Source organism: Rhagoletis pomonella, unplaced genomic scaffold (genome assembly GCF_013731165.1).
Source record: "Rhagoletis pomonella isolate Grant_MI unplaced genomic scaffold, Rhpom_1.0 Rhpom_scaffold_00011, whole genome shotgun sequence".
Taxonomy (NCBI): domain Eukaryota; kingdom Metazoa; phylum Arthropoda; class Insecta; order Diptera; family Tephritidae; genus Rhagoletis; species Rhagoletis pomonella.
In genome coordinates, this window is record NW_023458565.1 from 25,246,231 (window position 1) to 25,263,921 (window position 17,691).

Sequence of the window (17,691 nt, forward strand, 5' to 3'; positions counted from 1 at the left end):
AACATTAAGCTTGGAAATTTCATGTAGTCGAAAACAGCAGAACTGCAGCAACGAAAAAGCTATGCGCATAAAAACTGAAAAGTCATAAGAAGAGGAAATGAAAATTCCATTAGCTAAGTCCAGTTTGTTTCTGTTTTTTTTTTTCAAACTAGAATGAATGGTCAGACAGTACAGTTGGAATAACAATTGAGTAGCAAAGTGTGCAAAACAAAACTAATTCGGAGAGAAGTGAAAAGCAATCATGGAAAAACAAAAAACAAAAAAAAACTAGAAATGACTGTTGGAGTAAATAAATTTAAGCTGCCATCAAATTGCTGTCAACGACTTAACCTGGAATTGCAGCTAAGCAAGAAAATTTATTTGAGAGTGTACATACAGTAATGCATATGTACATTAGGATGCCTCACATTCCATAAAAAGGAAAATCTCACAGGTGCTGTTAGTGACCTTATACCATTATTAAAAAAAAATGTTTTTTTTTCACTACTCTAGGGACACCCTTTTCATCCTATTATACAAGGTGTTTGGCAGACGGTTGAGCATACGAAAATGGGCGATAGTTGGGGCTCTGTGCTATGTGTTCAGACACAAAAATTGGGCCTAGGCCCCATTTTATTTTTTTTATTTTCTTAACTGTAACGAAATTTGACTTGCAAAGCTCGAGAGCGGCTGAACCGATTTTTTTGAAATTTCGGACACCTGCCGTACACGTCCCAAGGATGGTTATAGACTAACAAAAATTCGATACATAAAGGGGCGTGGCACCTCCCATACAAACCAAATTTTTCATACTGCATATATTTGAAAGTGTTAATGGTAGAATACTGAAACTTGGTATGGCGATATATGAAATCAATTGCATACTCTTGAAGGAAATTTCGGACTATTGGAAAGGTAGGCGTGGCACCTCCCATACAAACCAAATTTTTCATACTGCATATCTCTGGAAGTGTTCATGGTAAAGTGCTGGAACTTCGTATGGAGACCATACCGACTTTTAGTTATCTTTTAATGTATTTATAATTCTTCTGTAGTAGTGTTTGTGAGTGAAATCGTGCTAAATGGGGGTCCGGATTTTAAAGAAATTGTTTGTGTGTATTTCAGTGGATCTCTGGATAGTTTAGTTTTACAATTTAACCCGCCAGTTGGCGCTGTAGTTGAGTTATTACGAAAAATCTTATTTATGATCCGATTTGGCTAATATTTAAAAAATGTATTGGTAGCGGTAAGAGCAATACTATTGCAAAAGAGTTTTACCAGGTGGCGCTGGAGTCGAGTTATTACTAAAAATCACTAAGTTAGAAAAGGTGCCGTGAACGTCAGATTAATAGACCTGTTGCACTATTGAGTATATGGAACTCTCCTGTGATACGTTTTGCCCAAATGGACGTAATTTTCCCGTATTATTATGCATTCAAGCTTTTTAGGTATTTCGTCTGAAATAAGTATGTGTATATTGCATTTCTGTAGAACAATGATAAGCACCCATTTTGAAATTGCGACCAACTGTACTGTACTGATTCGATAATAGTTTCAGGGACAGATTCACCATCGAACCGGATCATTGTTGCCACCAGGGGATGTTGAGGGACAAATTCTTTAAATTTATTTCATTGTGCGATTAACCGTCAATCGGAACTTGTTCCAAGATGCTTTAAGATATATGTATATTATCAAATAATATCAAGAGCTGGCGGGTGAGACAAAGAAATATTTTTCTTCTCTCAAAACTTTGATAATATGTGAAATAAAAAACGCCAAACCAAAATTTCATTACAAAGAATGTGTTTTTGACAATGAATTCCATGAATAGCGTACGCATGGCTATGCACTGATTAAAATCCTTAGTACAAAATTTGTTGACTTTATGGCTTCCTGTTGGCATATAATTTATTTAATAGGGAAGTTTGCGCTGGCTAAAACAAAAATTTCACAAAAAAATTCTATTTTTTAGAGATATTTTAAACTCAGTTTAGCTCACGAAGGGCACCAAATTGAGATGAAATATTTTACCGTAAGCCATAAAAAGTCAGAGTTTCACGGTTCCCTTGGTAAAGCAGCACGTTTGTTTTGCTGAGGTAACCTAATGTAGCTACATATGTACGTACATATGAATATGTGGCATAATACATATGAGTAGCTGGAAGAGTTTCATATGTTGGTTGTTTTGAGGTGACTATACACATATTCCCATGCCACACCACTTGCTTGTGAAAACAGCAATAGCATTTGAGTGTCTGCGCTAGCAAAATCAACTGACCATAGCAGCAACATCCTATTAAGTCATTAGCAACAGCTTGACTTCACTATGCAAATATGCATGCTGACTGGCTGGTTGGTAAGTGCATATGAAGAACGCTTGTTCGGTTGAATATTTTTGCTACGACTTAACGAAGAAGTTCAAAAACAAATACAAGTATAAGCTAAAGAATTTTGCTAAAGCAAAGCGTTGAGAAAAGTAGTTGAAAGATTTGGTGCTGCATGGATTTTTTTAATTTATGAGTGCACAATATTTGCTTAGTTGATTGAAAATTTGTATTGAATTTTTTTAGATTTCACTCGCTCGTCAAATAGTTTTTAAACTAAACGAAATAATTAATATGCAATAAATTTTCTACATTAGCTACAACGTAAGGGAAAAATTCCGGCGGCACCAGAGCATATACGTAACCTCTGTAAGTGGCACAGAAATGCGTACACGCTAGGGATGTTAATTTTTCCGCTTTTTACGATGCCGGGATTTTCGAGATGAGGTTATCACAATTATTCAAATTATAACAAAATTCAATGCAGTGTAGAATATAAATATAATAATAATATAGAACTACAAAAATTTAAATTTTTTGTAAATAAAACTAGAAGGACGAAATTCGAAGATATTAACGAGTTAATATAAGTCCTTAACATATAATTTTTTCAAAAGCAAATATTGCGAAATTTCAAGAATACAATTTTAAAAGAACATTTTCAATACTTACAAGTTCTTATGTACCAAAAAATTGAATCTGTTTAAATTCTACAGAATCTCCTCTTTAATTTGATACCCATACTTCTTCTCTAAGCACATTTCAATGAATTTTTTTAATAATTTTTGCATTACTGTCATCAAGTGAAAAGTAAAGATGCAATTTTACCATATTTGGACCATGGTTTCGCGAATATATTGATTTTTGTGTGTAAAGTTTACTATAGCACGGTGTTATATGTATAATGAGCTAGACATTTATAAGAAAATATTAATTATTAAATAAAAAGGATCAGTCCAGCGCCTTCGCCTGGTCTGCAGGCTGTATCGGAGACACGGCCGCTAAATTTAAACGTAGAATACGTGGTATGGTTAAGAGCACATCCAAGTCAAAAACGGAAGTACACACTAAGAAAAAAGTATCGATAACAAAAGCGATAATAATATCGATATCAAAATCGATAACAAAATCGATAAAAACATCGATAACCAACTCGATAAAAATATCGATAACAAAATCGATTACAAAGTCTATAAAAAATATCGTTTATTATATCGATAAGTATCGAAAATATTGATATCAAAATCAATAACAATATCGACAAAAATTTCGATAATAAAATCGAGAAAAGATACCGATAACAAAACCGATAAAATATCGATTATTATATCGATAAGTCCCAAGAATTCCGAAAATCTCTAAAATCCCGAAATAGTCCCCAGGTTGAGAATGTGTCTATATCCTTTTCTCAAGAGTTACCTTTACTTTATTCTTTCTTCCTCTATCTTCTTCTTTACTTTGATCGGTATCCTCATCCTCATATTTCTCTTTTTATTTACCCTTGTTTTTACTTTTATGTTTATCATATCCTTTATCTGCATATACCCCTTCACCTTTGCCTTTTATAAATATTCAAAAGCGGAAATACCTACAAACACATACTTTTTGCCTCCTTCTCTCACTTCCAGCGCATGCACATGTTTGCAAATTGATGACAAAGTGCTTTTGTATGGAAAATCAGTTATGCCCATATATTTGAATAAAATAAACCTACTTAGAAGGTATCAACCAATACTTCCCATATACCAAACGAAAGGAAAAATCTAAAATTTTTGACTAAAGAAAACCAAAATAACACCATTCGAGCGGCTTTCGAGCATTTTGGTAATAGTAAAAATTTGCAAATTTTTTCAACAATTTTTTGGATTAAAATGCTCAATGTTTGTTGAATTTATATAAAATTGTCATCAGTAAAAATTAACAAATCTCGAAATCCCGGGATTATTTGCCAAGAATACCGTAATTTTGGGACCTAAACAAGGCCGGGATCCCGAGAATTAATATTTTTAGCACACGCTTATGCACAGGTATATAGAGTTGCGCGCGCTATGGCAAGTGACACAACAGCAATCGAGTGAAAACATAAAAGGAACTCTGATAAGTAAAGCACACAATGGTGGCCGTCAATGGACTCGTCAAGGAAGTGCGCACGTACATACATAGTACGTATGTGCGGCAACTCTAGCAGACACACACACATACATACATATGCGCGGAAAGTGGTTTGCATATATATATATACATACATACCCATGGGAGAGAGAGCGGAAGTGTGAATGAAAAGTGCGAAGCAATTAAAAATTTATTTAATGCCATCACAAGCAATTAAGCACTTTCATGCTGTGACAGCTATTGGCATGGCGCTAACGACAATGACGTTGTCGTCAGCGACAGCAACCGCTACAGCCATAGCAAAGGCACCAACAAAACTTTTAGTACGCTGCAATGCGGACGCCTTGGTAATAATGTTGATGGCTGCACTGCAGCAAGTTTTTTTTGTTTTTTTTTAGTTTCAATGCTGTCGCAACACCCAATAGCTGGCGATGCACTCACATACGCACATGACTACAGAGACATTTCCTTTCAACTTCCGTACGCAAACTGTATAATGGCGGAAGCATTTCCAAACACACACACACACACACACATAGGCATATTTTATTTTTAAACGCCACATGGCATTGCCGAAAAAATGAATGCATTTTGTAGTTTTGCTATTTTGTTTTTGCACGGCCCAGCAACATGTGGCGCAAGGCTGGCGTGCTTTTCATTAAATTCTGTTGTCCTTTTTCCGCGTTGCTGTCAATTCGAATGCATCCTCCTCACTAAAGCAGCCATTTTCGCGGACATTAAGTGCGCTTGTTAATACATTCAAATTGCTGCAATAGCCGGCATTGTGGTGCGTTGCAATGGTTTTGAAAAATATATACGTATGTATGTATGTACATGCAATAAAATGACCAAAGCGTTGCATAACTAAAATCGTTTACTTTCATTGCGGATTAAAAGGGTCAGCTGTATTGCGTTCGCCGTTTGCCACAAGTGCGAAAAATGGCAACGGTAAACCCTGGTAATCGTTACTTTCATTAGCATCTTTGTTTTTTGTATTGTTGGCTTTCCGGCATGGCGTGAACTATGCGTTAGATGTTCCACTTTTCGGTTGTTGTATAACTTTTGTGTGAATACATCGATTAAGTTGTCGAGGCTAACACCGAAAATTAGACAATTACGAGTGTAATATCGCGCAAAGCTTTTGGATGAAAGCGCGAAAAAGTTATGTTGGTTTTAACCTTTCTGCAATGTTTGGGTCAAAATGAACCAATTTACAGAAAAATTCCTTAATTACAGAGTTAGGCAATTTTAAATAAGCTGCGGCGTTGTTTATTCGTTAAAAGCATAATCAGCTATGGATTTGCAAAAATTAAAAGAGGTTTTTATTTTATTTTGTTTTATAGAAGGCAACATAGTTTTTCCATACACCCAACTTTGAACCGGTAAGAATAAAGCACTTGCCGATAAAGTGTTTGCATGTGGTAAATAAAATATAAACTGATTTCATATTGAAATATCGACGTTTTTTTCTTAAAATTGACTAATTTCTATCATTGGGTCAAAATGATCCAAAAACATTTTAGGAAGGGGTAAATTATAAACACTGCGTTTTGACCCAAATTATTATTTGGTAATTAAGGGTAACTTTGAACCGGTAAGTATACAGCACTTGCCGAAAAAGTATTTGCCTATGATAAATAAAATATTTACTGAATTCAAAATTTTTTTTTTCTTAAACTTGACTAACTTCTACTATTTCAAACACCGCGGAAGGGTTTAAATTTCATGAAAGTGAAAATACTTTGGATTAGCTTTGAGATGCCGGTTTTGTTGTAGCTATGTAAAAGTGAAATATAAACACAACTATTGCAAATCGAGGAGCCTTCTGTTATTAAGGGATCATCCATCTATGATAAAGACAAATTGAAGCCTTAAGCCGTGACCACACAATGAGTGACCTGTGAGCGGAAATTCTGAGCGGTTGAGCGGCGCCACTCAGGAATAAAAAGTCGCTCAAAACCCTCCTCTGAACATACTTGCCCTTTTTATGATAATCAGTCATTTATAAAAAATGAAAATTTTGACAACTCTTACCGCTTTGTTATCACTTTAATTGTAGCGGATACCTAGCCAGACCTTATGAGACGGGCTTAGAGCTGCTTAACCAATCTAGGCTTGAGCTAGAGGAGCCACTTCAAGCACCAAATAAAACACATTCACACTGCTTTTCAAGCATGCTGCCAGTCTGACGTACCGGTGGAGTATCAGCGACTCTCGTAGGTAACGGTAACGTTAACTGGCATTGGCATCGGTGAGCGACCACTAGGAATAATGGTGGTCTTTGCTAAAACACATATATACCTCTGCAATCAGATCCATATATCGGGCTGCTGGAGCCTGAGGAGGTTTAACTGGTTTGTGTGACTAGAAAATGAATTAGGTTTTTAAAGACGTTGTCAGGTGGATATTCCTTTAAGCGGTTGAAAAAGGAGCAATGTAGAATTGCCTTCCATTTACAAAAATGGGCCGAACCTGATCTCAGCAAAAGCTCAAAAACAGTCTGAGATTACGAAATTTCCCAGTAGATAATTTCAGGAACTAAAAGCCCTTCCAAAAGGACTTCTTGAGAGTCAAGAGGTATTCCACTTTGCATTACTTTCTGCTTTCATTTTTGCATGGAGTGGCAAATATTTTAAGTCCTCCGGCTTTCGCTACCCATAGAAGGGATTTCAGAAGAGCTTTCGTACGACGTATTTCAGAAAGCCTTTTGGCGGAGTTCTTCTAAAGCTGCTTCTTTAATTCATTACTAGGAGTGCCAGTTACTGACGAAATTCGACCGTTTTTCCAGTTTTTTAAGACCCCTGGAGAGGTTTTCTAACTTAGCACGTCGTTTCACTTATAAGGTGCAAAATAACTTTCCGGCAAAACTCCTGCTACTAAAATTTTGTATATATTCTCTTCGTATAGTCTTCGTAGGGCTTGGAATTGACCTGATCCTGATAAATTGATACATATCCATAATGAAATTTTTCAAAAACACCAAAATCCGATAACTCAACAAAATTCGCTAACTTGAATAATTTCGAAAATTTTAGATAACTGTGCTTTTTGGAAGCTCTATAAATTTCGATAACTGAAAACTGTATGTCTGTATCGATATATATCGATAAATCCATAAGATTTGGATACCACTAGAAATTTCGATAACTCGATTAAGTTTAATAACCCCATGCTTTTTGAAAGCTATCGACGAATTCCGATAACTCGTTACAGTCTGGTAAATCAACAAATATCGTAAACTCGATAAGTTTAAAAAACTCGACGCATTACGATAACTCGATAAATTTCGTTAAATCTATAAAAAAATGATAATTCAATTAATATCGATAACTTGATGAATTTCATTAACTTGGAAAATTTCGATAATCCCATAAATTTTTTATAGCTTGGAAACTATCTGTAAATTTTGACAACTCAATGAACACTGATCTATTTGAATAATTCGATACGTTGTGATAACTCAATAAATATGGAAAACTCGATAAAGTTCGATAACTATAAACTTCGATGATTCGATAAATTTCGGTAACTTGATAACTTTAAATAACTCAATTTTTTATGACTGAATTTATTTAGATTCTCAGCGAAAAATTTCAATACATATTTTGCCCCTTCAGTTACCCTAATTCTTATGTTTTTCTCATCGTTTTCACTTCGTCTTTATCTTCAATTTTCCCATCTCCTTTTTGTCTTATTCGTATTCATTTATTTCTTCATCATCACATATAACAACAACGATACAATAACGAATTTGGCTATGATCGAAACCATAAAAACTCTCCTCATCTACGGAAACATACTTTTCCAATGGTGTTCTTGGTTTCAGTAGAATCGCCAAACGAACGGTGACACTCGTTGGAATCTAACGAATTGGCAAGAGTCGGAGCCAGCAGTGAAAAATTCGAAGGGAACACTGTGTTATCCCTCGAAATAATCTGAAGACAAACACAGCTCCAATACGGGGCCGAAAGGCTGAGAAAATTTGGTCAGTTGCAAGCCAATCTAGTCAAAGTATTACAAATCTTAAGAGGGGGACTTCTTATGCAGGCCTCGGGTTGTATAACCAACAAAACCCAAGTCATCGACATACGTATCTATCTAAACGGGTTGATAACAAAACCGGTTCCTAATATCAAAGGTGTTAGGATAAAAGCCTCTAAAAAATGTCGGTTGAAAGGGAAAAACAATTGACACTTAAATAAACAATAGAATAAAAAAAAGGTTATTTGAGACATCGATCTCTTTGGACATCCCAAGTTTTTATTTATGCAATTCAAATAGGTAATGGGGGGAGTGATAACTAAAATCGTGACAAATACATCTTTTTGGTCGAAAATGCTAACACCTTTTTCTCAGACAATGCATTATCATCAGTTTTGCACAAAGCACAAGATTCCATTGCGAAATTGTATTTGAAATGAAAACTTAAAAAAGATATACCAAAAAAGTCAAAATAACAACTCGTACTCATATACCCGTAGTTCTGTGTATAACGACGTATACGCCCCGTAGCCCTATACACACTCGCACACCTTAACTTAAAATTCATATTATTCAAAAGTAATTAAATATTGGCGTGTAATATTTTTCTATTAATATTTTTGATGAATATATATTTTAATTCTTCATGCATGTATATAACAATATTAGAATGCATTTCGAGTGTGCCAAAGAAAATTGTAGAATAAGAATTTGTGTAATTTTTCGCTTTGGTTTGCTTTGGTAAGAAGTACATTTTCACCGTTTAATGCTAACATTTTTGAGTTATTTAAACTTTTAAAATGAAAAAATCGTTAAATATCAAAAATTACCAAACAGCTGCGATAAATACACTGCATGCTGGATTTTTTTTTTAAATTTGGTGGCACACTCTTTGCATGCCACAGATATGTTGTATAAAATGCCAACTTTCATTGCCTCTAACATGAACATTCAATTTGAAAACTTTCCAAAGTTATTAAAAAAAATTATGATTTTTTCGAGTGGCAATGAAAAAATTAGTAATTTCTGTTCTTTTTCGCGTAGTAAACGCTTTAAGGCTAAAATTGTTCAAATACTTGATACTTTTATTGTACTTGTTTCTGGAACCCCATTGATAGAAATAAAAGCAATAAGAATGCTTTAGCGTTTTTCCCGGCGAAAGAAGGGAGTGACAGTAAAACATAAACCTCGTGAAATTTGCTCATATACAAATGCAAAATAAATGGCTGAACGTGGAAACAAAGTTCCAATCCATAGAAAAAAGTTAACCTTTTGTACACAAAATTAATAAAGATCTGGGATTTGCTTCTCATTCAGGTATTTATAAAATGAGATATACTTATGTACATTCATATATGCCCTAGGAATCGCAGCAGCTTTGTCTTTTAGAGGCAGAACGACTGTCACATTATTGCGAATATTTTAAAAATTTTATCTCTGACCCAATCAACTCAGGTTCACTTCAGAATATTGTTTTCAATAAATCTCGCTGCAACGTATTTAAAGACACGCAGTTAAGCTTTTTCTCACTCTGTTTTAAAGCGCGCGCACATTTCGCAATACGATTGAAATGTTTTTGCAATTTGCCACTTGGCGCTTAAGTTCGCTGCAAGCCAATAAATTTCATTACTCTACACATTGATTGCTTGATTGGCTCACTTATTTACACGTTGTCGAACTAAAGCACGCGAAGTGTGTGCTAATAAAGAGCATGCGAATTAAGATCAAACATACATACATACATAGATACATACATACACGAATACACTATGGCTGTAAACGGGAGTTCGATAGGTCAACCCTGTAGGGATATGGTATGCAAGTAAAACAAATTATCAGTCTGTGGCAAATGATGGCAGCTCTTCAGTAATCATCTTTTAGCGTTTTAAACTCGAACGGGTTCAAAATGTTATGCTAAGACTAGAATTAGTAGGTAATTCATTCACCAAGTTTTTATTTATTAGAGCTGATACCTTTCAGGGATACAAAAGATCTTTCTTATGAACACGCATTTCCCATACTGACCGCGGACTCATACTGGAACCCAGATTTGAGGCTTCATATCATTGAAGGATATTTCCCCAACAGTGCTAGAGTGCTTTTTTTTGCAAAATATGTTTAAATAGGGTTGCCAGCTGTTTGAAAATCAATTTTAATGAAAACAATAAGTTAAATGAGAACTTAACGATGCCAAATCAAACAAAATATATTTAAGAAGGATTTTTTCAAAAATATTTTAAAAGGGGTTACCACCTATTTAAAAGTGTAATTTTATTTTATCAATTATTTCAGTGAAATATTACAATATGGACGTCATACAAAATATGTTCAAGCGCGTTTTATTTTGAGAGGGTTGCCATCGGCTTAAACTTGAAACTCAGTCTAAATAAATAATCCAGTATGGATGTCAGACGAGTGAAGACTGTGTCACCTATTTAAAGAATAAAATTCAATTTAAGTGAACATTTCAAAAATTGAATATCTTTTGTCTTTACAGCACAGACTTTCCACCGTTCCCAATTTGCAATCTGTTTACTCTACTTCAGCTAAATGAAGTACAACAATGAGATATTGAAACAGAAAGTGTTGATATATGTTTTTTTCTTTTCGGAAACACTTTTTAAAAGAATTTCCACCTATGAAAACAATTTCAAAAATTCAGTGTAAATACTACCTAGGAAATGTAAGTTTTTTTTGGCTGAATTGAACTCGAGACAATACGAAAGTTTTAGAAATAAAGTCTATTATTTTCGGTGATATTACTATTTTTTTATTAAATTTGAAATCATAACGCTAACTCGAACTCATAAACTATGTCATACACCGTTTGAGAAGTACAGACATATGTAAACATACTCGTAGGTATGCGCTGAGTACGCAAAGCAACTTTAATTGCATACTTCCTGGCGCACTTGTTGATATTCTGCCACAAATGCAACGACTCGCCTTAACTATAATTTCCAAGAGGGTATGTATGTATGTATGTAAATCACAAGCTAGTAAAACTTCAGTTTGCAGAGGATTATGCGTGAATGCATACATATGTATGTATGTATGTATGTACTATTTGCAGTGCCTGTTTGTGAGCAGCAGCGGCATGAAAACTTCCACAGCCACAGGAAATAAGTGCTATTAATAAAAATTAAAGCAGCGAAAAGTCGAAGTGATTAATTGTAAAAAGATTGCAAAAGTGCGCGCTGTTAATTAAGGTGCCGTTAAAGTGATTGATTTTCCTGATTTCACTAACACTTGGGGGAAATGTGAAAAAAAACGATCGACAGTTGGCAAAGCAAGGCAAACGAAGAAATTGTATACTTGCACATACATACATATATATGTATGTACATGCAATTATCGCTGTTGAGTTACGCATCTTTTGGTCAATGCATCTGAATAAGTGCGAGTACTCATATATATACATACTGAGTTAATGTAAATCAGCGCTGACCGAATGGGCACACAGTTAATGGTATATATTAAAAGTTCAATTAAAACGATAAATCCAAATTGGCATGCTGTGCTCAACGTCAACGTCAACGTCAACGTCGTCAACGTCAACTTGGCAATACAAGAGGGCTCATTTGTGGTCGTGCAAATAAATATGTTCATACGTATATATTGCCGGACAAACATTTACAAATAGGGCTGCTGAACTTTCATCTTCTTTTCCTGTTTCACTTCACATTTCTTCGACAATAATAATTAAATAAATAAAAAATTGTCGTAATAAATCAAGGGCAACATACATATTTAATACGCGTAGTTACCAATATGGAATTTCAGCGAGGGAAATATGTCGAAATAAAAATTTCGCCTACAATTTTCGTATTGAGACGCATACAAAGCTTCCTTCCGCTGACTGATTTATTCAATGATTTTTTATTTTATGTGTAAACATTTACTTTAATTTTATTTCTTTTGGTTGTTTTTTTTTTGATATTCTCTACTTACGCCGTTGCTCCGCCAATGTACATGCTGCCCTCGAATGGTCCGAATTCCTCCTCGGGCAAGAGATCAACCATTTGATAGTCGGTATTTATCATGAAACGTACGTGATACTCATTGTAGTCAATCCAAATTTTATGCCATTCGCCGCCATTCAACTTGCGATGCGAGTTAATTACCAATTCTCGTGTAGTGCCAGTGCTGAGGGTAAAGTTGAATGTCAACTGATAGTCGCCGGTAAGTGCGACCATGAACGATGGATGATTCGGGCGGATGGGCGGTTGGAAGAGTAGAATGGCCTTTTCGCCGGTGGTGCGGAAGGAAAAGGCAATATCCCCTTTGCGCCAGCCCGGCACTTCGATGTACGATTGTGATGTAGTGAAGGTGACGACATACTTTTGTGTGTCTGTGTGCAGGAAATGGTGAAAAGAAATTCGAAATTATTGTATGCATGCGAGTGATGTATGTTTGTATGTATGTAGACAAAATTTATATTAAGGCCATAAAAGAAGAGGGCAAAGGATGCTAAACAGTAAATAAATTATGCACAAAAATGTGCTAAAAAATTATGTGTAGCTAAAAATAATAAAATAACTGCTGTTATTTTGGAAATTTCCTCAAACTTAATAAATAATAGCTGGCGCTTTAAAATAACTAACACACTAGCATACATCACCACCACATAACAGACATATGCGTATTAGGGTGGTCTTAAAAATATTAAAATCTAAATTTTGTTTGGAGCATAAAACTAAATAAAGAGTTCTATGTACAAAAAAAATATGTACATGCATAAAAATTAAAACAAAAAAAATATTTTTTGGGGGTCGCTACCAAAGTTTGAGAAAATTAAATTTTTTTTCAAATTGCGAAAATTCGATGGATTATAGCTGTCAAAGCAGATACCCAGAGAAATCGTGGTGGAGTTTTAAAAAAATCATCAAAATTTTCGTAAAAATTTTAAAAGTCTATTGATAATAATTATGAGAGACAAAACTTTTGAAAGTCATCGATAACTATTATTTTTAGACTTATATTATAAAAGTATTTTCATTACACTGTGCTACAGCCGAAAACCATTCCAGACTTTATTATTAACATTTTCTGAAAGTAAAAGTTAACTCGAATTTTTATTTTATGGCCCACTAAGATTTTCATGACCTTGTCTAAGTAGTTTTAAAAAAAGTTGAAAAAGTGGTTAAAATAAATGTCTGAGCGAAATTAAAGGTTAAGAAAGATATAGTAAAATTTCATGAGAAATATTTTCGTAGAACATTTTAACGCATTAGCTCCCACCTGAAAATGTCGTTTTGACCCTTACTTCAAGAAATCCCGTAAAAAGCAAATTTGAAAGTTCGTTAAACGATTGATATATTCTAGAAAATTATTCTTCGGAAAATTTTACAGGGGGTCTTCTCAGGCAAAGACCTGATACCACCAAGGTAAAAGTCTATATAAAATTAAAACAAAAAAATGAAGTGAAAAGGCTTTTATAATATATTTTTATGTCTCAAAATAACATTAGTTAGTAGCTGACTCGAAAAATGTTTATCTTTGATTGAATTTTATTATTATTTTTGTTAAATAGTTATGTCTCAGGATCGAAGTCATAATTTTTTCGAATTTTTGCGATTTTTTTTAAATAAAATTTTTCTCAAACACAGATAGTGACCCCTAAAAATTTATTTAAAATTTTCGTGAATGTATTCATTTTGTATCACCCCAATGTGTACACTCGTTATCGTTAATTATCCTTAACAAAATTCACTCACTCGTTTCGACACACTCCAATGGTCCGAGCGTTATGCGTCCCTGTGAATCTTCTTCCAAATCCTTTTGTTGTAGAAAATACATATTCGTTATGCCCAGACTGTGCGGTTCATTGTAGTAGCCTTCATCCGAATACCATTTGTTTTCTTTCACATCACAGTTGCATGATTGATTTGGGTCCACACATGTTTTGTTGATGGAGCAAGGACACGCGCCACTGCCATCCAGCCAAACGATACAATGAATGCGTAAATAGAAATAGGAAAATAACAAATGGTGGAATAAGTAAAGCACATTAAATAGAAACAAAGCTCAAAATATGTTTAAGCAATAAATTTGGCCTGAAAAGGGAATCTGCAACAATTGTGCTTCAAAATACATTGAAATAAGGGCATAGACAATAAATCATCTTTCTTGTTAGTTTAATATTTCTAGACATATATTAAAAAAAGTTTCGTTTTATTGGCATACAAAAAAGTGTTGGAAATAAAAATGCCACATTACGAAAATCATAAAAAGTAAGTTGAATACCCTGGAAATTAGTGGTAATAGAATTGCTGTGAGACCTCTTCTAGCATACAATGCGGTCCGCAGAAGAAGCCAAAAACATTTGGGGAAGCATCGCCAGAGGCTACGTACGTTTACTCTCTGTCTACCCTGAAATTGTTGGGTTCCATTAGGTCTTGTGATGAGTTTTGAGGGCACAATAGACCTAATGTCGCAGTGGGGTTGCCACCGGTGGGGTGCAATAAGGCCATACTCAATAAAGCCATATGACAATAAAGCCATATTTTTAGGCAAAAAAACCATATTTTTAGGCAATAAAGCCATATTGTATTATTTCCAATCAGAAAGAGAAATAAAGTTATACAAAAACTTTTGCAAATGAGAAATAAAGCCATATTCTGAAATGACACTCTAGGCGGTGTTAACGGCGAATCTGAATTTTATCTGAACATTACGTCCAAATGATGTGTTTGTTGTAATTCATTATTAAATTCGCCTTGGACACACTCTTGAAACTGATACTGAATTATTTAAATTTATACAAATTATTACTAATAAAATGAAATAAATCATTATTTAATATTTCCGGATTTATTGGATATTGAAAAATAAATATATGTACATAGGTAAGTTTTAATTTTGCGAGTGCATAACCTGGCGGGTGCTCATTTGCTGGCTCCCCGCACCGCGCTGCGTGTGAAGGGTGGAGCGCGGGGGCCGGCGCAGGTGAAGTTGTAGTTCAAAGCGGTTTAGTAGTTTTGTTGCGAACTTTTTCCATTGTTCAAATAAAAGAAACATAAAAATTTGAAAACGATATAAAGCCATATGGCTTAATTACCAATTGTAATTGGAAATAAAGCCATATCGAATTTATGGCCTTATTACAAAAAAAATATGGCTTTATTTCCAATATGGCTTTATTGCGTATGGCCTTATTGCAGCCCACCGTTGCCACCTCCTTTAATTGAGAGAATTAAGTAAATGAAATATGAATAATGAAACGGGTGTCGGACCAAGGAGCCTTAAAAAGGTTGTCGCTTCAAAATATTTTTAAGGGGGTTACCACCTGTTTAGAAACTTGAATTCAAGATATTTAATAAGTTCATTGAATTATAACAGTATGAGTGTCAACCATAATCGTTTTGAAAAGGCTTTATTTTCAAACACCATAAAGGAGGGTAGCCACCTGTTTGAAAAGTAAAATTCAGCTTGAACTAAGAAAATTAGGTGATTGGAATATGTGTCAGAAATATGGGTGTCAGAAGAAAGAGGGTAAAAAAGGTTGTAGTTTGAAAATACTTTTAAAGAGGGTTGCCAACTGTTTGAAGAGCTGAATTGAATTAAATTATGCACAAGCAATATGAAATACTACAATATGGGTGTCAAACGAAAGAGTGTTAAGAAATTCTAGTTTAAGCTGGAGATGGGCACGGGATGTCGGGAACCGCAAGACCCATGGTACTGATTTCAAGATGGCCAGGATGGGCGACATCGGGAAGGTCTGTAAAAATTTAACGGGCGGGACGGGACCAAAATCCTTTCCCGGCACTCCCGATAAAACCGTAACCTTCGCAAATGCAGAAAATCTTCCTTAAAAACGTTGTATGAAATACATATACACTTTTTTATGTCTTATTGAGACGAAAACGAACAGCAAAGCAAAACAAAATAACCGGAAGATGCCAGATTATTCATTATTTTTTAGTTTTATTTTAAATTAATTTGAAAGACATTTGAATTTTTCTTAGTGATAGATTTCGGGACCCACGGGACCCGCGGTAAAATTCTGAAAAATGTCGGAATGGGCGGGTTCGGGACTTAAAAAATTAATTTCGGAATGGGCGGGATCGGGATTGAATATTTAGTCCCATGCCCATATCTAGTTTGAACATTAAGAATATTTTTGACGTATTCAGAAATGGTTGCCACCTGTTCGAAAATTATTTGATAAGTTAAATGAATTATTGCAATATACATAGGTATCAATTGAAATGGTTTTAAAAAGTCTTAATTTCTAAACTACATATTATAACGTTGCCACCTCTTTTAAAAGTAAAATTCAACTTTAATTAAGGAAACTACGTCATTAAAATACATACAACTTATGTATCATAATATGGGTGTCAGACGAAAGAAGTTTAAAAAGGTTATAGTTCTAAAGTATTTTGAAGAGGGTTGCCACCTTTATAAAAATTGCCAATAATCAACGGCAATTCGTAGCTACTTAGGACTTCTACTTTATTAAAGTTGAAAATTGGCTGAATTTTTTGCGAGTTTTGCACAAAGTTTAGAAGTTATACTCTTAAGTTTTTTGTTGTAGAATACACCATATTTTTATTAAAAATTTGCGGAAAAATATTACAATAAAAATTGTTGCATATATTGCAAAAAAAGCAGCTGTACCAATACTTTTTGCCGGCAGTGTATGTTGAATTTTATTGAAATAAATTACACCTAATACAGCTAAGCGGGTGAGGGCGCACCAGTGTAAGTATATATGTAAGTAAGTAACTACATTTAAAAAAACTCAGAGCGTGTAGTCCCTACGCGCGGAAGAAGTGAAACTTAATAGAGGAAATGCCAGAAAGAAAGAAATGTGCGATATACATACACATGTAGATATTTTCTAACACACAAAAAACATATTTTTTTAACGACCTTTAATTTTTTTTTTATAACCAACTGCAAAGTTTAATTATTATTTGTGGCTGAGAAAACATCCATATCTACAGTATTAACTAGTAGATTGTGGTAACTAAAGAAAGATATGAAACGTTTTATTTCAATATTTTTAATATTTCTGGAATAACCCGCATTAATGGTAGCCGCTCCTTAGGTTGTTGGGTCATTTCTACTATTAACCATTTCCAGTAAAAATTTTTCTTTAAACAATTTAGTCAGTTCATCAGATTTAGCCAGCGAAACGCTGACGTTGATCTCCTGCGAGGATTACAGGTAGATCATAACAGTCTACTTATCTTTGTCTTCATCTTAATCATTTATCTTCTTCTTCATCTCCATCATCATCTTCATCTTCATCTTCATCTTCATCTTCATCTTCATCTTCATC

The 17,691-nt window shown here is 34.3% G+C and overlaps 1 protein-coding gene across 5 annotated transcripts in view; it reads right to left on the reverse strand.

The window, feature by feature from the left end:
- LOC118746897 overlaps positions 1-17,691 on the reverse strand; it is a 185,217-nt gene that overhangs the window by 89,989 nt on the left and 77,537 nt on the right. For all 5 annotated transcript variants that reach the window (XM_036480876.1, XM_036480874.1, XM_036480873.1 and 2 more), the window contains exons 10-11: positions 14,117-14,331; positions 12,351-12,750 (exon numbers count right to left, since the gene is read on the reverse strand). In XM_036480876.1, the coding sequence (XP_036336769.1) occupies positions 12,351-12,750; positions 14,117-14,331 (615 nt within the window). The remainder of the gene's footprint in view (positions 1-12,350; positions 12,751-14,116; positions 14,332-17,691) is intronic.